General features: G+C 50.6%; 10 protein-coding genes across 10 annotated transcripts; 7 read left to right on the plus strand and 3 right to left on the minus strand.

Annotated features, from left to right (window-relative positions):
* Positions 1 to 256: 256 nt before the first annotated feature.
* QC764_404570 (uncharacterized protein) lies at positions 257 to 2,151 on the plus strand (the record flags this gene model as incomplete). Its single annotated transcript, XM_062946753.1, has 3 exons — positions 257 to 555; positions 605 to 1,068; positions 1,121 to 2,151. The coding sequence occupies 3 exons, from the start codon at positions 257 to 259 to the stop codon at positions 2,149 to 2,151; spliced, it is 1,794 nt and encodes a 597-aa protein (XP_062800997.1).
* A 393-nt stretch (positions 2,152 to 2,544) lies between these two features.
* On the plus strand, positions 2,545 to 5,121 carry QC764_404560 (uncharacterized protein). Its single transcript, XM_062946752.1, has 2 exons — positions 2,545 to 4,297; positions 4,353 to 5,121. Exons 1-2 carry the CDS (start codon positions 3,231 to 3,233, stop codon positions 4,603 to 4,605), a joined length of 1,320 nt encoding a protein of 439 aa, XP_062800998.1. The 5' UTR covers positions 2,545 to 3,230; the 3' UTR covers positions 4,606 to 5,121.
* QC764_404550 (uncharacterized protein) lies at positions 4,701 to 6,647 on the minus strand. The gene is made up of 3 exons (XM_062946751.1): positions 6,337 to 6,647; positions 6,215 to 6,284; positions 4,701 to 6,155 (listed from the first exon to the last, which is right to left on the minus strand). Exons 1-3 carry the CDS (start codon positions 6,385 to 6,387, stop codon positions 4,813 to 4,815), a joined length of 1,464 nt encoding a protein of 487 aa, XP_062800999.1. The 5' UTR covers positions 6,388 to 6,647; the 3' UTR covers positions 4,701 to 4,812.
* A 147-nt stretch (positions 6,648 to 6,794) lies between these two features.
* Positions 6,795 to 9,309, plus strand: QC764_404540 (uncharacterized protein). The gene is made up of 2 exons (XM_062946750.1): positions 6,795 to 8,539; positions 8,595 to 9,309. The coding sequence occupies exons 1-2, from the start codon at positions 7,767 to 7,769 to the stop codon at positions 8,914 to 8,916; spliced, it is 1,095 nt and encodes a 364-aa protein (XP_062801000.1). The 5' UTR covers positions 6,795 to 7,766; the 3' UTR covers positions 8,917 to 9,309.
* A 2,351-nt stretch (positions 9,310 to 11,660) lies between these two features.
* On the plus strand, positions 11,661 to 13,147 carry QC764_404530 (uncharacterized protein). The gene is made up of 4 exons (XM_062946749.1): positions 11,661 to 12,021; positions 12,077 to 12,229; positions 12,292 to 12,716; positions 12,770 to 13,147. Exons 1-4 carry the CDS (start codon positions 11,694 to 11,696, stop codon positions 12,947 to 12,949), a joined length of 1,086 nt encoding a protein of 361 aa, XP_062801001.1. The 5' UTR covers positions 11,661 to 11,693; the 3' UTR covers positions 12,950 to 13,147.
* A 1,659-nt stretch (positions 13,148 to 14,806) lies between these two features.
* On the plus strand, positions 14,807 to 18,526 carry QC764_404520 (uncharacterized protein; the record flags this gene model as incomplete). Its single annotated transcript, XM_062946748.1, has 7 exons — positions 14,807 to 15,113; positions 15,195 to 15,707; positions 15,772 to 15,993; positions 17,732 to 17,748; positions 17,807 to 17,905; positions 17,961 to 18,253; positions 18,317 to 18,526. The coding sequence occupies exons 1-7, from the start codon at positions 14,878 to 14,880 to the stop codon at positions 18,524 to 18,526; spliced, it is 1,590 nt and encodes a 529-aa protein (XP_062801002.1). The 5' UTR covers positions 14,807 to 14,877.
* Positions 18,527 to 19,081: 555 nt separating this feature from the next.
* QC764_404510 (uncharacterized protein) lies at positions 19,082 to 20,850 on the minus strand. The gene is made up of 2 exons (XM_062946747.1): positions 19,722 to 20,850; positions 19,082 to 19,663 (listed from the first exon to the last, which is right to left on the minus strand). The coding sequence occupies exons 1-2, from the start codon at positions 20,574 to 20,576 to the stop codon at positions 19,220 to 19,222; spliced, it is 1,299 nt and encodes a 432-aa protein (XP_062801003.1). The 5' UTR covers positions 20,577 to 20,850; the 3' UTR covers positions 19,082 to 19,219.
* Positions 20,851 to 21,031: 181 nt separating this feature from the next.
* QC764_404500 (uncharacterized protein) lies at positions 21,032 to 21,753 on the minus strand. The gene is made up of 2 exons (XM_062946746.1): positions 21,490 to 21,753; positions 21,032 to 21,417 (listed from the first exon to the last, which is right to left on the minus strand). The coding sequence occupies exons 1-2, from the start codon at positions 21,554 to 21,556 to the stop codon at positions 21,179 to 21,181; spliced, it is 306 nt and encodes a 101-aa protein (XP_062801004.1). The 5' UTR covers positions 21,557 to 21,753; the 3' UTR covers positions 21,032 to 21,178.
* Positions 21,754 to 21,859: 106 nt separating this feature from the next.
* QC764_404496 (uncharacterized protein) lies at positions 21,860 to 23,298 on the plus strand. Its single transcript, XM_062946745.1, has 3 exons — positions 21,860 to 22,522; positions 22,595 to 22,915; positions 22,980 to 23,298. Exons 1-3 carry the CDS (start codon positions 22,300 to 22,302, stop codon positions 23,180 to 23,182), a joined length of 747 nt encoding a protein of 248 aa, XP_062801005.1. The 5' UTR covers positions 21,860 to 22,299; the 3' UTR covers positions 23,183 to 23,298.
* Positions 23,299 to 23,490: 192 nt separating this feature from the next.
* On the plus strand, positions 23,491 to 24,911 carry QC764_404494 (uncharacterized protein). The gene is made up of 5 exons (XM_062946744.1): positions 23,491 to 23,974; positions 24,048 to 24,167; positions 24,218 to 24,336; positions 24,400 to 24,478; positions 24,549 to 24,911. The coding sequence occupies exons 1-5, from the start codon at positions 23,743 to 23,745 to the stop codon at positions 24,812 to 24,814; spliced, it is 816 nt and encodes a 271-aa protein (XP_062801006.1). The 5' UTR covers positions 23,491 to 23,742; the 3' UTR covers positions 24,815 to 24,911.
* The last annotated feature ends 24 nt before the right edge of the window (positions 24,912 to 24,935 follow it).

The raw sequence follows: 24,935 nt of genomic DNA on the forward strand, positions 1-24,935 counted from the left end.
AATCTGCTGCCGAGACGGGATTGCGGGGCCTTTACCCGCTCAACTTCATCCGGGAAATCGACCTGGCCATGTTATGGTCTCGACATCCTTTGTCAGCTGGTGGGCAGCGACATGGCTGCTGGTTGTGCGAACTTTGTTATATCCTGATTGCATTTGTCCGCTGAGACACTCACCACCCACACACGACACCACCTGCCATTGGATTACCTAGTTACCACACGTTGAGTTCGCCATCGTGGGTGGGAAACTGCAAGCCATGCTCGCAGACAGGCTTTTGGACAATATCATATTGGCCAAGTGCCAGTTGGCCATTGCCGACGTCGGTATTAACAATGTCGTCCTCGGGTTGTTGACCGTCGCAGTCATTGCTGTTGCAGTCGACTACGCGCACATGCTCCATCTGAGATCAAAGATGCCACCTGGGCCCTTCCCGCTACCCGTTGTTGGCAACACATTCTCGCTCCCAGACAACAAGCCATGGATCTACTTTGAGGAGCTGTCCAAGAGATACAACACACCACTTATCACATACTGGATTGGGCGGCAAGTACCTAGGTAGCTTTCACAAACTAGCAATCGAGTTGCTAACGCCCTGTTCACGCAGGAATCCCACACTTTGGATCAACGAAGCTTGGTGTGCCCATGAGATATTTGAGAAGAAGGCTCAAATCTACACTTCAAGACCTCGGATGATTGTTTTTGGAGAGCTAGGTTCGGGTCAGTCAAACCTGGTGACGATGCAAATTCGCAACCAAGAGGAGCGCGAGCGATGGCGAATTCACCGCAAGCTGATGCACATTGGAGTTGGCGTGCAGTCGGTTCGGGGGTATCGCGCTATCCAGAACAATGAAAGTAAAATCATTGCCTTGGACTTTCTGAGGGAGCCCAAGGAGTACGTCAAGCACCTGGAGAGGTATGCCACGAGCGTCGTGTCTATCATTGCGTTTGGGCGAAGGGTTGCCAGCTACAATGACCCCATCATCACGGAAGTTATTGCCTTGATGCAGCTGGCAGCTGATCTCAACGTTCCCGGCAAGTCTTTCCCCATGCTGCTCGAGACGTTTCCTAGTGAGTATCCCTGTCCTGTTCAGACATACGGAAAGCCGACTGACCAAATCAGTCCTTGCCAAGTTTCCGCGATTCATGCCGTGGTTCAAGGGACTCGGAAGCCGTAACTCAAAAGGCGGTCACTACTTCTTCTACACGCTGGCCGAGGAGGCTATCGAGCAGTACAACCAAAAGTCCCCTTCGGAACAAGCCAGCATGCCTACGCCCTATGTCAAGACTCTGTTCGAAGAAGCTGATAAGTACAAGTTGCCAGTCGCCGAGCTCTCCGGTTTGACCGGAAACCTCTTTGGTGCCGGGGCCGACACATCCTCAAGCACACTTGTCAGCTTTATCTTGGCATGCTGCGCGTTTCCAGAGACTGTGAAGAAGGCCCAGGAAGAGCTCGACCGCGTGATCGGGCCGAATCGCTCACCACACTGGGACGACTCACCAAACCTGTCTTACATCAACGCCTTTGTACGAGAAGTGCTTCGCTGGAGAAGCGTAGCTATCATTGGTGGCCAACCTCATTCACCCACCCAAGATGACACCTACAACGGCTGGCTCATACCCAAGGGTTCCTGGATCCAAGGCAACGTCTGGGCCATCCACCATCATGAGAGAGAATTTCCAGACCCGGACCGTTTCTACCCCGACCGATATCTGGAGGGCAATGATTACAAGCGCCCGTTCCCTAATGACAAAGGCTACATGACCTTTGGCTGGGGGAGGCGTGTGTGCAGCGGACAAGCACTCGCGGAACAGGGAACATGGATCAGTGTTGCTCGACTGTTATGGGGGTTCAACATCCGTAAAGCTCGTGACCCCACGACAGGCAAGGAGATCGATGTGGACATCTTTGCCTTCACCAACGGTCTGAACATGCGGCCCCAGCCGTTCCCCTGCGAGATCGTGCCAAGGAGCCAGGAGATCAAGGAAGCTATCGAGCGGGAGGGGCGGCAAGCGTTGCAAGATCTCAAAATCCATGACGGGGAGAGCCAATACAGGATGAGCACGTTCTACCAGCAACAAAAGAAAAAGGTGGCTCAGGAGCCCATCATCGATGAGAAGGGCAACGTCAGGTTTGTCAAGGTCGGGCAGTGACCTCATGCAAGAAAGTACAAGGGATGATAGGAAGAGTCTAGTGAAAGAGGCAAAACTGAAACTTTATTGATCCAACGCCCTTGCACACAAGTAACCACGCCAATGCCGTTGTTTGGATGTCATGACATGGTTTAAATCCTCGAACAATTTTAGTTATCTCGAGGTACCCCCGAGAATTTTGACCACAGACTAAAACATGGTAGAAATGGCGGTTTTACGTTATGAAAAATATCACGGGATATGACCGTCGCAACGATACATGAAATGAAGAGCATTCAAGTCGAAGCAATCGAAGGTGGTTGTGGTAGGCGAGTAACCCTAACCCTATAATGCCCCTGAAACCCCTGAGAACCGGAAAACAACACCCAGTGTACCTACTCCAACAAAGGACATGGCTTGTCAAAAAATGGCCCTCCATGTTCTGTGTTAGCGTAAGCGACGTCACGCGGGCAGTTCTCCATTCAAGCAAGCTTTTCTTTGCCTTTTTCTTTCAGCTTCAGTTTGGAGAAATCGCGGCACTGGCGACGATCGTGTGGGCATGTGGCAATCCCCAAGACCTGGTCACCTAGGATGCGGGGGTGTATTCCCCGCATTCACAGTGAAGCGCGTTCTCCACGGTCATGGGAAAACGCGTGACGCCCACGCCGAGAACGACTTCATACGCTTGGTTGCTGTTCAGCTGTTGGGGGCACCTATTCGGCATCTGATGTGAGGGGCACACTACCAACATGTCGGATCATGGTGTCAGCGTGGAGGCGAGGAAATCCCGATCCGGAAATCGAACAGTTCTTCGGAGGCAGACAAGGAGAGAGGGAAACGCTGACCGGGGCCGGCACGTCAATAGCCTGATTGCCAAATTCGGGGACAACTTTATGATGAGGGTCGTGCGGTACCAGCAAATTGCCATGCATAAGAGACTGGTCCCCATCATGTAGCAGTTGACGTTGCAGTACATCCAAGTTACAGATATAAGCCGTTGATAGATGCAACAAACCACCCACGCACCCGTTTAATAGCCAGACTTATCACCATACCTACCTTCTCCAACCGCCAGACCAACACCACAGAGACTCACAATCATGGCCCCCACGCCCACCGGCATCAACGTGATAATTGTCGGCGCCGGCTTCGGTGGCCTTACAGCAGCAATCGAGTGCCACCGACAAGGCCACAACGTCACCATCTATGAGAACTTCCCCGCTCTCAAGACACTCGGCGACATCATCTCCTTTGGTGCCAACGGCGGGCGTATCTTTGCCCGCTGGGCCGACGGCGCCATTGCCAGAAAGCTCCGTTCCCTCTGCATCGACCTCACAGACTACGGCTTCCGCATTCACAAGTACGACACGGGCGAGGTAGTCTACCACCAACCCACTCCACCCCAGCGCGAGGAGGCGCCCGTCTTCAATGGCCACCGCGGCGAGCTGCATGAGGTGGTGTTCAACTACGCCAGGGACGAACTCGGCATCCCGATCCACCTCGGCCAACACGTCGATGAGTACTTTGAAACCGAGGACAAGGCCGGAATCGTGCTCAAATCTGGAGAGCGGGTCGAGGCCGACATTGTCATTGGGGCTGATGGCGTCAGATCAAAGGCGAGGGAGCTTGTTCTTGGGTACGTAGACAAGCCCAAGAGCAGCGGCTATGCTGTCTGGCGGGCGTGGTTCTCTAACAAGGACATGATTGCCGACCCACGCACCAAGGAGTTTTGTGAGAATGGGGATACCTTCAACGGCTGGATCGGGCCCGACGTGCACTTCCTCTTCAGCACAATCAAGGGCGGCAAGGATTGCTGTTGGGTGCTCACCCACAAAGATGAGCACGACATCGATGAGTCATGGTCTTTCCCGGGCAAGCTGGAGGACGTGTACAGGGTTTTGGAGGGGTGGGATCCCGTCTGCAAGGCCATCGTGGAGAAGACCCCGAGCTTGGTGGACTGGAAGTTGGTCTACCGAGACCCCCTGCCCACCTGGGTGAGCAAGCACGCGCGAATTCTGCTCTTGGGTGACGCTGCCCACCCATTCTTGCCTACCAGTGCCCAGGGAGCCACTCAAGCGATGGAGGATGGTGTCACGATTGCCGTGGCCTTGAAGCGCGGGGGGAAGGATGGTGTCCCAGCTGCAGTGAGGGCTCACCAAGAGCTCAGGTATGTTCAGCAACGTCTCGAGTCTGGATTGGGTGTTCCGCTAACATGACAACAGATATGAACGCGTTAGAGCTGTGCAAAAGACTGGCGAGTCCACTCGCGACAGATGGCACAAGACGGACTGGGAAACTGTTAAACAAAACCCGAAGAGCATTGAGTTCCCACGAGAGGACTGGATCCATGGCTTTGACGCTGAAAAGTACGCCGAGGATAATTACGACGAGGCGATCAAGAAGCTGGCAATTAAGCAGGAGCCAGAGGAGGAAACCGCTCTGTTGGCAGCTGTGCCTCCAGCTGTAGTGGTTTAGAATTTCGTTACCTTGGGTACCTAGTCATGAAGTCCAGTCGTGGCGCTTGGGAGCATGTTTTGCTTAAGCTGTAGAGGTAGTTTCCAATATCATCCGTGTTGAACAGGATGCCTTGTTTTATGTGAAAACCCTAGTTGAAAACGGACATGCTCCTGGCCAAGCCTCTAGCTACCTGTCAGCAATTGCATAGAGATATCTACGTACAATTCACTCTTCTTCCAAGGCCATGATAACGCTCTTCACCTCCAGAAAGTTGTCCATGCTGCACAGTGCCCCCTCGCGCCCCTGTCCACTTCCCTTGTACCCACCAAAAGGTAGGTCATATGCAGTATTCGGGCTGGTGGTGTTGATGCCCACATATCCACTCTCCAGCGCTTGTACGACTCTCATGGCTCTGCTGATGTCCTTGGTGAAGACCGAGGCATACAACCCAAACTCGGTATCATTCGCCTTGGCAATGGCCTCCTTCTCGGTCTCAAAGGTGTTGATGATAACCACTGGCCCAAACACCTCTTCCTTGGTTATTTTAGCCTCCTCTGGGGTATTCAGGAAGATGGTCGGTTCGATAAAGTATCCATTCGAGGTCTCCAACTTTCCAGACCCCCCAAGAGCGAGAGTGGCGCCCGAGTCTTTCGCCGAGTTGATGTAAGAAAGCACATGCTTGTACTGAAGCTCATCTGCCTGGGGGCCATGATTCGTCTCTTTGTCCAAAGGGTTGCCTGACTTGACGCTCGAGCTGTAGCTAACTTTGAACTGCTCGACGAATTTCTCGGCGATGGTTGACTGTACGTAGATGCGGGAATTGGCCATGCAAACCTGCCCAGAGTTGAACTGCATGCTCCAGCGGGTCTGGGCAACCGCCTTCTCGAGGTTTGCGTCGTCGAAGATGATGGCGGGTGACTTGCCTCCAAGCTCGAGAATGACCTTCTTAAGATTTGTTCGCGCCGCCTCCTCCTGGATGAGCTTTCCCGTACGGCTCGAGCCTGTAAAGCTCAGTGCCCTGACGTCCATGTGGCGGGACAGGATCTGACCAGAGGGGATGCCGTGACCGGAGAGAACATTGAAAACCCCCGGCGGGAAGCCTGCTTCTTTGACGAGCTTGGCGATTCGAGCAACTGCCAGAGGCGCCTTCTCCGAAGTTTTGAGAACAACCGTGTTTCCAGTTATCAGCGCTGGCGCTGACTTGGACGCAAAAAAGTGCACTGGCACATTCCACGGAATGATGAGAGCTACCACCCCGAATGGCTGGCGAAGCGTCATGGTGACATGACCAGGGGTGTTGACACTGGCCTGGCCCTGAATATGGGGCCAGGCCTCGGCGTAGTGGTCATATTGCCCGGCTGCAGATTCGGCGAAGAAGTGGGTAGAAACGGGCATCCCCATCGCCACAGCGTCCAGCTTGGCAATTTCATCTCTGTGCTCCCGGATAAGAGCGGCGAGCTTCTTCAGGTAAACAGCACGTTTTGCTGGACCCAGCGCTGACCAAGCGGGGAAGGCTGCTTTGGCTGCAGCCACCGCTCTATTGGTGTCATCTGCGGTAGCTTCAGGAACTACGCATCGTCATCAGCTGATGTTCTCGTTAAATTGGAAAAAGTGGGCGATTATTTACCTTCTCCTGACACTTCTCTAGTGGCGGGATTGTAAACGGAAAATGTCTTGCCATCCGAGGCTTCAACGAGCTAAAGGTATGTCAGTGGGCTTCTAGGTACTTGGCAACGATGGGAATCACACCTCTCCATCTATCAACATCCGTGGCCGGATGGGACTGGTGCTAAATGCCATCCTGGCTTGATTCTGAGGTTATGTCACTGATACAGTGTAAAGGGGCCGGAATTCACACCAAGTTGCCGTGAGTCGTGGTAGGCAGGTAGGTACCTTAGGCAATGGTGAAAGAAAGTTTCCACAGGAATTTGCCAGAACATGAAAGTAAACTTGCGATGAAGTCTTCTTTCGGCGTTAAGTTCCACCGGCATCCATAAGCCAGTTTGATCCGCGTCCCTATATCAAGATATGCTAACCCCGCAGTAACATTGTCTCCATTTTGGGAAGCTCAAACCGGGTAGCTTTATCCGGCCGATTGCAACGAAACAATAGGAAGTGTGAGAGGCGGATGGCGAGGTGACTAAGCGTTGCTGTGACATAATACGTGATCACAAGTAGGTAGACATCTAGAGGTTATTCATTCACTACGAGGTTACGCTGTGCATTCACAAGGGTTCTCCACAGAACACTCCCTGTCGGCGGACCGCTGCTTGGAATCAGATGGTGGACAGGGAGCGTCCCGTCAGGTTGGGAGGCATTTGCGGGAATGAGGCTCCATCGGCAGGGCACCTGCCCTTGGGGCTGTGGATACCTACTTGGACTCGACATCACGACAATCTCTACCATGTTGCAATTACAGTGATTCACGCCCGACTCCCTCAAACTCGACAAAAGCATACGCGGCTTACTTTCTTTTTTTGGACCACCAAATCTCGGTCATACTCGTATACGACAGGCAGTGCGTTTAACTGGCGAGTAGACATCATCACAACGACATCATAAACGTATGATAGTAGGATCATACGATAAGGTTGTCAACTCGACGAACCAACATTTCGTCTGATGCAGGGATATTTCATGAATCCAAGATGAGCCTTGCCTGTATTCAACGACCGATCGCTGTTGACGCCACGTGGGATTCCATCCAGCTGGGTCGCTATCTCCACTCTAGGCCAGGGTCCAAAGACGAGGCCATCCCCAAAATCCCTATCATGGACGAGCGGGCCTTGCGGGGACACTAAGAGTTGGGTCAAACGCTGGATCTTTGTGAGGCTCCATTTTTGACTGCCCAAATTCCCACCCATGGGTCCATTTCTCCGGGCTCGTCACCTTCATCCTATCGGGCTCGAGGATGCCATTTGCCGTTGGGGATTGAGGGTCCATTCGGGGGGTCGGGGCCCATTTGCCGCAGACAGCGGGCCGGAACCATTGGCCTTGGCAACAGCCCATGGGTTCATCTCCCGGGATTTGACCCCCCACCCCAGGTGCCAGTTGGGCATGCTTGTTTTTGGTCATCCTCAAGTCTTTAAAACCTTCAACTGTGCTGCTTGTTTCCACCTCGAGGTTATATCATTGCCTGCCGTTCTCTCTGTCGCTCAAGCCAAACTGCACATCACAACATGACCTTCCAGAAAGCTCCTAAAGGCACTATCGCCATCGAAGAGGCTGTCCTCGACCCTGCCGGCCTCAGTTGGATCTCTGCCTCGGCGCCCCTCTTCAACCCAGGACATCGCCAAACACCTCCGGACTCGCCTTCCGGCTCTCCTCCCGGTTCTCCTACCCGTCACTCTCACCTTACATCTCTTCTTCAAGATGTCCACACTACCCGCCTTCACCAGATGGACACACATGGCGTGGAATACATGCTTCTGTCTTTGACCTCCCCCGGACCCCAAGGCGAATCAGACCCTGCCAAAGCCGCGATCATCGCCCGTGAGGCCAATAACTGGCTTTCAGAGCAAGTGAATCTCAACCCAGCGCGTTTCGGGGGTCTCGCGTCAGTTTCCATGCACAACTCTGCTGTTGCTTCAGCTGAAGCAGTTCGGGCAGTGAAGGAACTGGGATTTTTCGGTCTGATCATCAACGACTACCAGGATTCCTCACCTGGTGTTCCCAACGCGGACAAGGAAGGCAAGATATACTACGACGGTGAAGGATTTCACGAGTTTTGGAAGACTGTTGAAGAACTGGACGTGCCAGTGTACTTGCACCCTCGATACCCGGCGGCACAGGACCTCGAGCCTGGGACCAAATGGGGAGATAGGAAGCAGATTCTCGGGGCTGCGGTTCAGTTCCATTTGGATCTGAGCACGCATGTGTACGCACTGTGTTCATCAGGCGTATTCGATCTCTTTCCACGAGTCAAGGTCGTTATTGGACACTTGGGAGAAGGGTGAGTCGTCAATATGCGTCATCTACGTGATTTCAAATGCTAACGTGACATCCAGGATTCCCTTCAATCTTTGGAGGGCAGACCACTGGTATAACAAACCCGTGAAGAAGGCCACCCGACCGTCCAAGGAGGACTACACCTACTATTTCACCCACAACATTTCCATCACCACGTCGGGAAACTTTAATGAGCCAGGCCTCAAGTTTTGCATAGATCAAATCGGAGTGGAACGGTGTCTATTCTCAATTGATTACCCATACGACACCATTGCAGAGGCACAATACTGGTGGCACGGCGTGGACTTGCCAGCCGATCAGAAAGAGCTGGTAGCAAGGGGAAACGCCATCCGTTTGTTCAAACTGCCATTGGATCCTTGATTGCTAGGTACCTGGTCGCTTGGCGGAACTCGGCTTTGGGGGTTCTCGACAACGGCTTTTGTCTTTATATTCACGATAGGTCTGGTTTTGTTTCGGTTGTATACCTTATGGGGCGATAGAATTTTGGCTTGTATTTGGTCTTTGCCATAGTACCTATGTCTTGGTTGTTTGTCTAGGTATTCTACCTTCCGGTGGTGTACGTCTGTTGGAATCTTACCCTTTTCGCTGCGAAGTGAACAACCCACGAAGTGGAAACTGCCGGTTACCTTTTCATTCCAGGCTGTCCATTTGCGGATGGGTAAAAGCAAGTTGTTAATTACCGCCTATCACGGCTCATCTCCCGGCCCTTCACAATCAGGGTAGTAGTGCTCAATATCATGAGATTCTATCTCAGTGTCACCCTGTGCTGTAACTTGACATCAGATTGAACATAGCGTCAAATTTAAAAAGCACCTTCAATATGTACCAGACTTCCTTTTGCCACGTTCAGCTGTCTGAGTATATAGGGATGCCGTGTGTTGTGATACTGCAGATCATTGTTGTTTCTGCCACGGTAATCCTCCTACTGATCAAGGACGATGATTGCCTCATTTCTTGTCCTGTGGTTAGCCTTGTCCGGGCAAGCGTTATGTCTCACTTCAGGCCATAGTGATGACACCTGCATTTGCACTGGTGTCGATTATCTTGACCACGAAACATATCTCGTTGATGGGACAAGAAACGGAAACTTCAGTTTTGCCTCAACATTTGAAGGTAATAGCGCCTCCAAACTTCTTTGAAGTTGAAAGAACTGTCCCTAACTACGTTACCAACATGAACAGGCGCCTGTGGAAATGTAGATATCACACCAATTCTGCAGGACTACGACAGCAATCAGTTTCCCTGCTCCCAGATCACTCCAGGCCCTCCTGAGTCCATTCAAATATCAACATGGTACAATCTTTTGTAGATTCATGCCCAAGTAACGAAGGTACGCTGACCGCAGTTTCAGCTCGATCTCTTATTCCGACTTGTACTCAGGCAATTGGATCATTGTTCTCCCTCACTCAGACACAGGCTTTGTGGAAACCCGTCCATTTGAAATAATCGTCTCTCGTCCGTTAACAACTTCAACGAGTGTGAGATCAATCTCAACACCTTCACAGATAGCAAGTAAGCAGAACTACACGTATCTCGCTGCTCGAGACCCGTGATATACTAATTCGTTTCTTGTTTTGACTTCAAGCTGTGACTACAACGCTCACCGCAACATCAGCCTCGCAAACCACTACTCGCATTACCATCCCTAACCAGTCCGCTGGGATTGTGACTGTCCCTTGCAATACTGCTTCAACGGTCACGACAACAGATCTATTGCCTCCCTCTACCATTACTGAACGGCGAACCATCATCCGGACGACGGCCTCAGGTCGAGTAACAAGTTCCACCTTTGTTACCAGCACACTCACGCCCGTGTGTCGGATACCATCCTCGACGATGCCAGTGCGAGTTACTACTGCAATTCTTACGCTTACAAGACCGCCTTCAACAACCTTTACAACAAGCCCCTTGACAGGTGCTTTCACGTTTACAGCTTCCGGATCTATCTGTGCTGGAAATCCTCCCTGGGGTCCAGGGAACGGTGGTGGCGGGGGCAGTTGGGGGCCAGGAAGAGGCGGTGGATGGGGACCGGGAGGTGGAGGGAACTGGGGTGGTCCAGGTGGTGGCTGGGGTGGAGGAAATGACCTGCCTCCCTGGGTGACTTGTAAACCCACTGGTGCAGCTCCTACCGCTAGTGGTAAATGGGGGGGTTGGGGAAGAAGGCAGGCCGTAGAGACGCGGACGGAAACAGTGACTGTCACTCGAGTTGGTGAGTTGTTGTTGCAATCTTTCCTCTTGATGAAGGTTAAGTATAGTTGGACTAACAGTTCTATTCGACAGTGGTGGGCACAGTTACACAGACAATGTGAGTGTTCATTCTTTGGCGTGGCGTAGTACCTTGACTGGGTAAACTAATGGTTGTGTGGTCTGGAGTACTCCACCAGCAAGGACAGTGTGCGTTTGGCAGAGGGATGCTACCCAAGTTGTGACAGTAACAGGCCCAGCTTTAACGGTGTTGAGCCCTGTTACTGCTGTTACTGGTGTGGTTGAGACAATCTTTGTTACGTGAGTGTTTACATGCAGACTCATCTTGAAAATGAAGTACTACATAGCTAACGCAATATAGGCAAACCATTCTCAGTGTATCAACCAATTCCGTATCCGCGACTGCTTGTTCACGAGCAGGTGGGGTGTATGGGGTCAGTCAGGGGTAGATGTGATTGGAAAGGGGGTTACGGGGCTAGGGTTACCCCCTGAGTTCAGGGGCTTGTTTTGCGTTCAGCTGCTGAAGGCTGTCCGACGTCAACATGACCTTTTTCCTCCAAAACTGGGTGGTTAGATTCAGATGAACCATGATTCTAGCCAAGAACCTTGCAATATCTCCCAATATGCCCAGCTTCTCACCTCTTTAGCCTGTACTCGTTCACTCATTACCGCATCGACACCATCAACCCAATTAGCCGCCTCGATTTCTCCATTGTCCGATCATATCTCCACGAATAATAGATTTCCAAATAAGAAACGGGAATGCAAATGCGTCTCCCACGTGGCATTCCAGATTCTTGGGTTGCAGCATGGGTCCACACAGGTGTAAACCTCTGGTCAGGTTTATCAACTGAATCTTCCTGTGATTCCAACAGAGAATCCAGAAGAACCACTGCAGTCATTCCTGAGTTGTCTTGTTTTGCTGGCTTACAATGAATTTCCACCTTTTCCTTTTGTCTTCTGCGTTTGTGGCGGTCTCTGGCCAGCTCGACAAGGTTGCGAAAGAAGCCGGACTCCTGTACTTTGGCACCGCAGTCGATAACCCCAGTCTCAACAACCAAAATTATCTCCGTATCGCTCGTGATCCCGCTGAGTTTGGCTCGCTCACTCCGGCCAACGGACAGAAGTGGTCCAACACCCAGGCGAGCCAGGGGCGCTTCACTTACGGGAGTGGTGATGCGATAGCTAATATTGCACGACAGACAGGCCAGCAGTTGAGATGCCATACCTTGGTGTGGTATAACCAGTTGCCTGGATGGGGTCAGTCCAGTCAAACCAAAGAAGCGTCGGCGATGTGTGTGTGTTAACTGGGTAAACACAGTCAGCAGCGTCTACAATCGCGACCAGATGCAACAAATCATTACCGCACATATCCAGAATGTGGCTGGACACTATAAGGGACGGTGCTATGCCTGGGACGTGGTCAATGAAGCTATGGAGGATGACGGAAGATACCGCAACAATCCTAGTATGCCCATTGTCCCCTGCCCCTTATGATTACCATGGGATGTTGGCAATAACCAAAAATAGTGTACCGAGCCATGGGGGTTGACTATATCACACACTCCTTCAAGGTAGCCCAGCAAACTGACCCCGCCGCGAAGCTCTATTACAACGATTTCAACATTGAGCGTTGCTGCAACGCCAAGATCAATGCCACCATCGCCATGATTCGCACTGTTAAGGCCGCGGGGGCTCCCGTTCACGGAATCGGCATGCAGGGTCACTCCCGGGTGGGCATGTCACCATCCAAGCGAGAGATGAAGGAGACCATGGCTCGGTTCTCTGAGCTTGTCGATGAAGTTGCCTTCACCGAGGTTGATATTCGTCACACCAAGCTACCGATCGGGGCGGCCGAGAGGGAACAGCAAGGGAAAGATTACATGGAAGTTGTAGGGGCATGCTTGGAGACGCCAAAGTGTGTCGGGATCACTGTATGGGATTTCACTGACCAGGTTTGTGACATCGTTCCTCCGCAAGGAAGTTTGCTGACAAGATGCAATGCAAGTATTCGTGGATCCCTCAACAGTATCCTGGGGAGGGAGAGGCGTGTCTATGGGATAGGAATTATAACAAGAAGCCAGCCTATCACAGCATCGTTGGACTACTGCAGAGTGCTGCGAGTTCTGGTCTTAGAACATCCGCGACACCCGCACCAGTGGCTGCTATTGCTGTTACTGCGGCTTGACAGCGGCCGATAGATCGAAAAGAAATGTCCTGCTGAGGCTACTTCATGAACCTTTTGCCTCAATGCGGGCCAATATGCTCCCTTGTAGGATGTGATAACTACTGTTAGCGTTACCTCTGTCGCAATCCTTTATTGATCAACACAAGGAAAGGTCTGCAGAAGGATCAAATTGCGGAATCTAAACCAGCAGTGTTGAGGCAAAAATGACAGTCACACGCACATGGTCCCCAACGCAAGTCGGCACACTCATCACACCGAGTAATACCCCACCCCAAGTTGACATAAAAGCAAATAGAACCCGAGTTACTAAGATGGGCAAGGAAGTGTCATCGTCGGAACATGCGGCAAATTGGTAGCTGCCGTCAACTTCGCCCCGGGGCAGCTGCCATGCGACGGAGAATGTAATTTGCGTTGAAAAACAGGTATATCGCCCACCTGCGCCCTTTTGTGAAGAAGCCGTGGGATCATATGCACAAAAGGGAATGTCCAACCGTGGGAAAAACGTGCCGACAAATGCAAAATGGCTGAAGTTCAGTGTCACCTGGATATGGGCAAGTCTTGCGAGCATAGCGCAGCTGAGGCGGGTAGTCCGGCAAGAGAAATCCTGACAGGGAAAAGTTCTGGCTGCCAGGTCTGACTGTTCAATAGGTACCTGAATAGGTGGGTGTAGTGTAGACCAGCGAGACTGCATTTCAGGTAGGCGAGTGGTAACACGGTGTATGGGGACCATTTCTACCCAACCTGGGATCAGAAGATAAAATCTGATTGGTAGGAGCTGTACGAATTCTTGATAAAGCGGCAGTGAGTCGTGTTTCTCTGCTCGGCCTTTTTCAGAAGCAGACCAGAAAGTAAGACAGGCCAAGCAAAGCAAGGCAGCTTGGAAATCGGTGTTGCTAGGTACCTAACATCGAAGGTAGGTCCAGTTCCGATCCCACCACACCGAAGTCCTTTTGCTACTTTTCACACAACCGTTCGTCAAAAACAAAAGACCGTCGGTTTTTGAGACTCCCGAGTCGCCTATCTGCTGCAAACATTCGTTAGTTGACATCCACGCCGCCCGCGTGGCATTGTCAGGGATCAGTGCCGTGGGAAGGATTATGGGTCTCATCCTGTTGGTGATACAACCGCCGTTGGGCGGTGTAGTGATGGTGGTGTGGGCTGTTCTGACGATGGGGGCCGGCTTACCGCTGCATTTAGTTCACGTGAACTTTATTCGGAGTCCCCTTGTGTGACGCTTCCATGACCACACAGCTCTGCTTGGTTGGTCTTGCAAGGGGTTCGAATGCTTTCATTCGTCAGCCCTATGGTGCAAGACTGCGGCACCAAGCCGGATCCTGTGAGCACACACCCACACCATTCAAGGGGGGTTTTGTGGCTTGTAGGTATTTCGACGTGGCTTCCATACCTATCTGAGTCCTCCAATGGATGATTGCCTGATCTTCCTCGCATCTGCATTCCCGATTGAAGCCGCATATCTGAGGAGTGCGGTAGGTACTTAGTCACATGGAGTCAATGCATCTGGTCTGATAGGTACTCTGTTGGGGCAGATTCACCGACCTCTGGCTAAGTGGTACACAGTTCCTACCTGCCGGCTACCGTAGCTATGATGTGTGTGTAGAATAAAGACGCCGTGGCGTCTGTCGACAGATGTAGTAGCCACGTTCACCTCCAACAGGGGCAGTGCCCCTCCTTTATGCTGCCTGACAGAGTGTGTGGAGCAAAGACATCGTTGACCCAGACCAATTGCCGCTTGTTATTTCCATTTGGATGCAGAGGTCAAGGGCATGTACCATGATTGGAGCTGATATGTCTAATTTGTGATGGTCGCCGTCTCCAGATCCTTCTATAAAACGAGGACCTGATGCCGCATCCCTAACATGTTCTCTTCAAATAATTTCACAACCTCTCAGACCAGTACCTAGAACATTATGTCAGTCGTGACACACACACAAGAGACACCAGTGGCACAAATCGCTGCCCTAATACATGGTCAATCCCTCCGCCTCCCAAGCCTTCAGCCTGTGCTTTCGAACTGGCCGACACTGTTGAGCCCTCACTATGCTGAACTCAAAAAGAAGGTCGGCATGAAAATCGACGAGTGGATTTCTGACGAGCGCGTTCGACGAAAGGCACAAATCATTGACTTGCCATTGTTTTCTTCAATGTGTGTGATCACCCCTTCTCTTCTGGTAAAGCAAGATGGTTCTTTTTCATCATGAACTCACTAACCATCTCCATTTCGTAGCTGGTACCCTCACGCCACTCTGGACCGTCTTGAAATGATAACTTGGTACTCAATGTGGATCTTCCTTTGGGACGATGTTATTGAAGATAGTGCGACTCCTGCCTCCGGGATTACTGACAAGGTTTCATGGATACACCACCAAGCACTGAAGTACATGGAGTACCATCTCGGCCTGTCATCCTCCCTCGAAGAACCAATACCTCCCACCAAATACTGCACATTGTTCAGATATGCCGCCGAGCCGTTCCGGAAAGCATCAAGCCTCTTACAGAGAATCAGATTCTATGAAGAGCTCAAGGTATACATGGATGGCTGTGAAGTCGAACAGGAGTTTGTGCGTGCTGGCGAGCTTCCGAGTTGGCGAGAGTATTGGTCGCACAGACTGGGCACCTCATCTGTGCATACCTACAGCGCTCTGGGCGAATATATGAGTGGTGGAAACATACCACCAGAAATGTTTGATACCCCTGAGCTAAAGGAGCTTTGGGTGGGAATCAACAGGCACATTGTCACGTAAGTCTTCCCGAACTGATTCTAGATGACAGAAAGCACAACACTAATCGTTATTCACACCCAGTGTCAATGATCTAATATCATTCAAAAAGGAGGTTGAAAAGTCAAGCTTCCATAGCCTCGTCCCAATTGTAATGAATGAGACCGGCGCAAACTTGGACACGGTCGTCGACAGCTTAGTTGATACGCTGCGCAACATTGGAGACAGCATGAACCGAGCGGGGGATAGGCTGATTGCTCTCGCAGAAAACAGTCATGGAGCGCAAGGGAGGCAAAATATGGAACAGTATGTCCGGTGTTTTCAAACCAGCGCAACCGGGAATTACTGGTGGTCGTAAGTTCTGTTACTCAACCTGCACGGGAAACACACTGGTTTGAAAAGGGCCATACTGATTGATTCTGTAGACTCTTTTGTCGCCGTTACGGTGTAGAGCAATATTTGCAAGCCGATGGGTCTCTTGTTGTACCTCTCTAGTCAAGCATGGTTGACTCTCGAGTCATGGGCGGTTTGGAAGAGATATCCTACATGAGAGGGTGTTCTTTGCATTTTAAGCATGGTGTTTGGCGTTTTTTAGGGTCGAGGTGCAGGGGAAGATAAGGTACTCAAGCTTGCCAGTTTTAGGTATGTAGAGAACGTATTGAATATACTTAGTTAGCTGTGTCTCTCATCTGGACGGTCCAGTAGATAATATGCCCACAATTGACAGATGCAAGCTGAGCGGTGTTCCTAATTACCTGTCTGTCTCCTCAATACTGGAGTGACGCGACTCAGACAAGGACCAAAAGGCTGCCTGGAAGGGCCTCCTGCGCCACGGAAACACAGTGTAGTGATAAGCAAATCAGTTACTATGAGGCCCTATCGTTTCGGACCGAGTCGCACTTCACGGCTCACAACTTGAGTTGGGGGTCGCGAGTCAGCACGGAATCTCGGAATCTAACCACACTTGTGTGGGAGTTAACAACCGTGAATGGCAGGCGCACACACGCTGATCTGCTAAGCGGGCTTACTGCAACACACCCAATTTGGTTTCATACAGGTATCCGGGTTGTTGTGCGATCAGCAAGGTATTATATCTGCTTTATTTCAGTTTCAGGCACCGCACACGGCATCAAGCCTTCTTGTATCTATAACCCCCTCCATGCCGCCTCTGGCTACCTAGCCCAATATCGTCGCTTCATGAACCAAGCTCCTCAAAGTAACTAGCTAATATGCACGCCAGAAAACCCAACGACTTTTCATGAGTAGACACGACGAGGAAAGCCGACACCATGTTGACCCCACAAAGTTCGACTGGTCACGATTCGCATTGTTGACTACTGTGGGAATCTGGTTTACTATATCATCAACAATATCGATCGCATTGGGCGTGTGGGGTGCACTACCAGCCTCCGCATCAGCATGCAAACCAGACAGATCCTTCAGTCCTTTTTCAGACGACTACATTTGATGGTCTCGGCCGAGCTTTTTCGATATCACTTTTAAGGCTCAACCGATGTCTTTTGCCCAAGTAAAAGTAATTGATTTGGCGTGGGATTCTGCATTTTCTCTCTGCAGAAGCCTTGAAGCCTTCTTAGACTACCTATACTGATCCGTTTATCTTTCAAGGTTATCGGCAGAGCTGGACAAGCGCTTTTAGCCCGGGTCTTGTGGAAGGTCTTCGCCGCATACGTCGCGGTCATGTTTCAAAAACAGCGAACAACGTATGCAGCATACTACATAATCTCATCAAATAAGAGACATCGTCTACGACTATCTCTAGGCTAATGACTGAGCTGGGACCACGAAACATGCTCAGGTCTAGAGCTGACATGGCCTTTGTGGTTCTTACATTTAACTTCATGTTGGCATTCCTAACAATGACAAGTGCGATGACAGGTTATTCAACTAGCACGGAAGCATTTGTACAAAATATAAATAGGTAATGGGGACTACATCAAGTACTCTATCTTTGAGCTGGTTCAGTATATCATACATGATGGGGACCGGGTTAGGCTTATCCAGAGACTATCATCTGCCTTAAGAGGGCCCCTGGAGACATCGGTGAGTTCATTAATGCCACACGACAAAACATCCATGTATACTGACCCTTAATCATCAGGTGAAGAGCCTCTCATAAGTCGGACGGACTATCGTCCGAGTTGTAATCTCCATGATTTCCTTGGTGAGAAGCAGCAGCTTCAAATGCACATCTGGAAATGTAGGTTCGTCGTGAATACTACACCCAAGCTTCGATACTGATCTGGCGAGACCAGATGTCCGGCGGTACGGGTTTTTTGGTCGCCTAAACACCAACACCACATGGGGAGATTGGGACATGGGTCTATCCGCGCCAGCCCTTGACATCTCAGCCTTCTGCCTTCCACCAGTGGCCGATGTGCCAGCCGGCGAGTCCAATGTTTCCGTGACGTGTGGCCACAACTGGCAAGATCCGTTAACAAAGAACTACCCGCTCCGCAACACATCCAAGACGACATTCGCATCTGGCAATAGAACCTTTACGTTGGACTACATTCTGGCGAACGGCATCTGTCAGCCCATATCTGATGTTAGTTTGATATTTATGTGTCTGTCTGTCTGTCTGTCGAGAAGACGAGCTAATGAAACATAGAAATACCAGTGGGGATTCTCCTACCTTCAGCTGTACATAGTCATCAATGTTGTCTTGCTTTGGTCAACGGGCATCTTCCTTTTGTGGCTCAAAGCACAGTTCAACTTGCCGCTGGCACAGTACGACCGAGTTCCACGGGAATTGGAATGCATGCTGCACATGTCGCGCGAATTGCAAAGGCATTTCAAAAAGTCTGGCGTCGAGTCTTGATAGGATGCTAGACTACCAGCTCAAAGAGAGTGTCATGGACCCTCTGGATGGAGGACAAATATCGTTCGGCGCTGAAATCGAGACTGACATGGTCATTTCTTGGGAATGGGAATATCGAAATGGCTTCGGATCAACAAATTCTGGGTTTTTGTGTTTCTTCTTCAAGCTTCCAGTGAAATTACAAGTATTTGTTTGCACCTGCTCTGGAGAGGATCAAGGCGTGTTCTAGCTCTGACCCACCTGAGCTGGTTCATTACGTATCTACTTTTGTTGATCAGAAGGATCAGATTGTTGATCGTTATTCTACCACTGGCGTGGCTGGGGATAGGTCGTGAACTTTCTAGGCTTATGTCTCTTGTATCATAGATCAACTATCATAACAATGTTCCAGCACAAGCGGTCATCGGGTGGTTTTGGCATCTCTGCTGGTTGCATCTTTTTTGACGTTGCTTATAATCTTGGCACCAAGATACAGTTCTGTACTTTTCCAGGCTCGGGTGCGGATGAACGGAATATTAGCTCTCTTGAATATGGGGTCAAGTCACTAGTCAGAATGAACAAGACAGGTTTGCTGCGGTGGAAGATGAACATTCAGAAGTCTTAGAAAACTGCAGGGCTAAAGTCAAGCCGACATGTACAGGCTCGACTGACTCGGACTGTCAACTGTTTTAGCTATCCCTACACACTTGGCGATCATGAAGTTTGATGAGCTTCGTTCAAGGCTGCGTGCAATTCGCGCAGGGCATCATCACGGTGCCGCTCAACGTCCAGGTCCAATATAAACTCCCACCGATGAAGAAATGAACCTGGCTCCCGCAAATATGTGTCAACCGCGTCGCCACCAAGCAGAATCTCTCCTGTTTCGCGACTGGACTGGACGATGCGTTGCGTCCTGGCACGCCTAACATGATCATACACCCCCAGTGCGACTTTCGCCTCAGCCGCTGTCTTGACTTCACCAAGAAGAGACGACAATATCATGCTGTCCTCGAGGGACATTCCACCTCCCGATCCCTGCCACGGAGTAGTAGCATGCGCGGCATCGCCCATGATGCAAACCGGCCCAGAGACATAACGACGCGCTGGAGCATGGTCCCAGAGATACATGGCTGGTTGTGTGGGTTGGGCACAGAGCAGCTGTGCAACTTTTCAGTATATTGACTTCATTTCAGACGGGGTACCGGAGACAACTTACGGCATCAATTGCCTTGACCAAATGGTCAGGCCACCCTTGAACTGCATTCTTGATTTCTTGCGAGCTCACCAGACGGTGCCACTCATCAGCTTTTCCTTCAGTTCTATCTCTGGCGGCAATGACAAACTGGACCAATTGCCCTTTGCTGAGCAAGTTGTGCATCACAAATGACCCCTTGCCTATCCATGAATGTTCAAATGGACTGTCCAAATTGACCGCCTCCGTCCCGATACTTGCCCGCGCTTGATCATACGGTTGCAGAGTCATGGCGGTCCAAACACCAGTGTTTCGAGGTGCAGAGGCTGGGTCGTCTTCACCGAGTATGAATTTACGGACTGTGCTGTGAATGCCGTCCGCACCTATCAAAATGTCCGTCTTGTGAACTGTCCCATCTGTAAAGTGCATTGTGACCTCATCGCTATCCGCGTCAGTGGTGATGTTGCTGAGCTTCTTGGACGGATGCATTCGGTCTTGCGGAACGCTGCTCAGTAGTTCGCGGAGAAAATCGGCCCGATGAACAATACTTGTAAGACGTTTGTTCCCCGAACTGTCGTAGTCGACTTCATCCAACACAGTCCCCGGTTTGTCCCCCTGGGCAAGGAGGAACCGGACCCCGCGCATGGGCACTGCTCCAGCATTCTCAAGGGCTTTGACGGCGGCTGAACCGAGGAGATCGAGTGCTGTGAGTGCGTTGCGGGTAACTCCTATGGCCATCCCAGCTTCTTTGAACATCGTGGCCGATTCAAAGATATGCGCGTCCAACTGTGGATGTTTGAGGAGAGCTTGGATGAGTGAAGCACCTGCTAGGCCCCCTCCCGATATGGCGACGCGGATGCGTGGAGATTGGGATTCCATGGTAGTTGTCTAGGTATCTTCGCAAATATGGAAATACAAAAGGGAAAAGGCTGGTAGAACCCAGCCGATTAGGGAGGGTTGTGAACAAGTTAAAGTGAATGAGGCAGTCTCTGATGCCCAGGTCTTGCTGTGTGCATGTCTCGAAGAAAACCGCTGCCCATGTTTTACCCCGCAGACATTAACATGAACTTAATACCCATGCCCTAACAACTTCGGCGGTGTGGCTGTAGGTGTGCAATCGATACAGTGACTGCAGACAACAGCTGGAATCGAAAGAGGAGACACCAAAGCCGTGCATGATTTCCAGCTCGGCACTGTGTAAGCACCAGACCGACAAGATCACGCTCGATGGTTACACACAGGCATCCTTCCCAGTCAGGTAGGTGACAAGGAGGATCCTCTCGCAAAATTCCCTGGTGGGTGTCGGACTCTCGATTTCATTGGCCTTGTTGGCATTGTCACAAAAAGGCATGTTGGAAGTAGTAATATCGAACCATGTTTAAGTGATATGTAGAGGTATCTAGGGTTGTTGAGAACCAAGACCTAACCTGCAGGTGCCCATTCACAAGTACCTTTTCTCCCTATGAGCCCTGCCATAGATTCTAAAATGCCAAGTCGGGATCAAACTCTGTGGTACCATCACGCTTTTTGCTTCTCTTGAAGGCAAGGTCCGGGTCAAATTCGGTAGTCCCATCACGGCGATTCTTCTTGAAGGCAAGGTCTGGGTCAAACTCCGTTGTCCCATCGCGCTTTTCCTTTCTGAACGCTAAGTCGGGATCGAACTCAGTAGTTCCATCACGACGATCAACTTCGACAGGCGGAGTGAGCATCACGGCTCGGCCTGATGCAGAGATGCCTCTGTCAACAACTGCAATCTCAGGAAAGCGACATTCCCTTTGGGGCAAGTACTTACGTGGAGCCATTGGTGATGCTGCTGCCACCGATATGAGCAACGCGGCTAGGAGATTTGATGATTTCATGTCGAATAGGTAAAACCGTGGATGTAAGTAAGTATGCGGTGGAGTATCGGTAGTTGCAGAGTCTTCAGCAGCTCAACATGAAGACGGGAATACGGATGGTGGAGTCTATATACCCGTCGACCTGGACAGTTAGCATAGCCGCCTCTCAAACGCAGTCATGAGGCCTGAGTCATGGAGGCTGTGGGATACTCGCCGAGTTGCCGAATGGTTGCTCCTGTGTAGGTTTCTTGCCCAGTTCCCGGCTTTCCCACGTACGTTAGGCTCCCCAATTACCTACATCACACCTATAGTACCCGTATGGTACTCGGGGACTGTCATCATCGGCGCGGCACAGCGCACAGGATGTAACGAATATGGCCATCAATCGGAGCAAACGAGACACCACGAAGGGCAGGAGAAGACTTGTGCCTCACTTAATATCAAGGTAGCATCGATAGTGGCGGGTAAGATGCCTCACTATTGGCTGCCAGGACCACCACGGTAAGGCTCGTAAGTTGCCCCCGACACAACAGATCCTACATGTGAAACCTAGGCAGTTCCAACAACACAAATTTTCAAACATCGACAAGCAGATCCAACGGGCCGATTGCTGCTTGGCAGTTAGAAATGAGACAATTCCCCAGAGGTTGGTCATGATGTTGCAGGCGGGTTCCATTCGCCACTCTTCACTCCCCTTCAAACCTCATTCTCATAACCTGTGAAAGTTGTAGGCTCTACCATTCTCCAGCTATCAAACCCAAACAATGACCACCGACAAGCACGAACAACGCCCTTTTCTCGCTGACGACAGTCAAGAGATCCGGAATGCCGGGTATTCACGTCACCCGATTATTAGCCAAAGAACACTACTTTTGGCATCCGCGATCAGTAATGTAGTTCTTCTCGTGATCTCTGCTCTTCTTAGCGGGACAGTCTTTTCTGTCCTCGGTCACGCCCAGAAGAAAGCTCAGTTACCCGACCCATACTGTACGTTTTGCTTCTCTTTCTATTGTTCCCCTTGCCCTTGACATTGACGATTGGTTACTCTCCCTCTCGCAGCTCCCGCGAACTCCATCGTTGAATTCGAGTATCGAGGCGTTATTCGCAATGACTCCCGCTTTATCGGGCGCCCAACGCAGGAATGGGACAAGTCGATGCACGACCTCATGGCTGGGACTTTGATCAGAATCTCACATGAGGAACTCCAGTTGGCCGGGACGGACTCAATTCCACTTAGAGATGGCGGCTATGCTGCTGGCTTGGGTGTGGCACACAACCTCCACTGCGTCAAGAAGATAAAACAGTTCCTATATCGAGAACACCTTTACCCAGACCTGCATACAGGTAGTCAAAGGTTTGAAGACCTTCAAACGCATGCGGGTATGTTGCTGTACTTTCTTTCCTACCTACATGAATGGAGGCGAGTAGTGACTTATTGCGATAGATCATTGTCTTGATTTCATCCGTCAAGGCATCATGTGCCATCTAGATTACTCGCTGTACACAGTGTACTGGGGAGAGCGGAAAGACATCCCAACACATCATGATCCGCCAGTGCAAAAGTGTGTGAACTGGGAGAAACTTCATAATTGGATGCAAGAAAGATCAGCCAACACAGATATGCTGGTACGGCCTTGGATAGAATAGACTTAGATATGGGGAATCACATACAAAACAAATATATCTGCAGACTATTCTTCTTACCTGCAAATTGTCAAAGTTTTGGGTGTTGCTAGTGTCCCAGGTAGCTCATGGGTTTGAAGACAGCCCTTCCGCAGCCATTGTTTGACGACCGGATGACGCGTCTCAGTTCTGTCTGCCGGATGAACCGCGAATTGGGGGCTGTGACATGTACTGATATAGTGGTCATGCAAAATACTTGGACTGTGCCCGACCACGGCGTTAAGGATCGATGTTGGTTGCCTGGTTTAGATAGCGAGAAAGCCAATCACACCACGGGAGTCAGGGCGGGAAGAGACCGCTCGGCGAGGGCCGGAAAGGGGAAGGAGTAAGATGTTGCAGATCACTCATCTGTTGCTGGTTACATCAGGACGTGTTTGTGATGGGTGACTTGATCAGATGCGATTGGAAAAGGCGGCCCATTTTGCAGATAAATAAACTTTTCTTGTCTCGTTGACTAAGGTAGGTACTCGAGCTGTTTTTGACACACATTATCAACCTACTTACAACCAGTCGACCACCTGAAGATGGCTTCACAAGATGAGCAAGATCCATTTATTGCCAAAGGCTTTGATTCGGAAGACGACCTGAAATATGCATCACGGCCAAAACAACATCCCAAAACCCATCTCATCATATTCATTTCCCAAATTTTGTTTTTTCTGCTCAACATCACTCTTTTCATGACTACCAAGGCATCCAATACAGACTGCACATCCTGTGGTGCGTTGAATCAGAACCTTTATCACAGCCCTTATTGTGAGTTGCTACCTTATCTACCCATCCGCGAGAAGAGCCCTTCAGAGAGCTAACCTGATGGGAAATTTGTAAGCCCCTGCACACTCAGCAATACGGTATAAGGTCTCCCAAGACAAGTATGAAGAGGGCCCAAGCCCATTTTCAGGAGTGCCTCGCCTCGAGCTGGATGAAGCCTGGTCAAAGTTGCTACGCTGTACGTTGGACGTCCCCACCTTGATTGCTTCCACTGATGTGCGTGTCAAGCCTCGATGATTCGATTATCGGCGGACGAAATGAGAAAGATGAACAAAACCTCTGTGACGCTCAAAGATGGATCTGGATATGTTGGATACCTTGAAGCAATTCATATGCTACATTGCGTGGTAAGTCGCTTTCCTCGGATTCATGGGCCGTTGTTTTAGGTATCATCATGCTGAAAGTCTTAGAAACGAATGCATCAAGCCCAATATCCCGAACACTACCCCAAGCTCCAGGCAGAAGATGCCTTTTCGACCCATCATTGGGGTAGGTTTCCGTTTCAAGCTGCCCGGAAACATAAACTTATCATACTAACTTCGTCGACTCCTGTTTCAAGATCATTGCCTCGAAGTATTGCGTAAGGGAATCATGTGCAACGCCGATACCACAATAAACACGTATTTGTGGCAAAGGGACTCGCATGGTAAGTTGATGATAAAAGGGAATAGGACAGGACCAAGAAAATGCACCGACTGGGACAAACTGCAAGAGTGGGCGGAAGACAGGACAATATATGGGAGTGACAGGGATCGGTTTCTTGAGAGTCTAGTAAGCCCCTCTGAGCACGGAGGGGGTTTAGGGCCCCTTGAACTTGGTACGTAGCTGCATATCTGTCTGTTATTTTGAGGGGTTTAGGCTTCAATTCACGCCATCCGGCAATTCGTACCCAGCTCTTTCACCAGGAAGCGTAGAATGCTACCTTCATATCAAATACCGGTTTTAC

The sequence above is a fragment of the Podospora pseudoanserina genome, chromosome 4 (assembly GCF_035222485.1).
Source record: "Podospora pseudoanserina strain CBS 124.78 chromosome 4, whole genome shotgun sequence".
NCBI lineage: Eukaryota > Fungi > Ascomycota > Sordariomycetes > Sordariales > Podosporaceae > Podospora > Podospora pseudoanserina.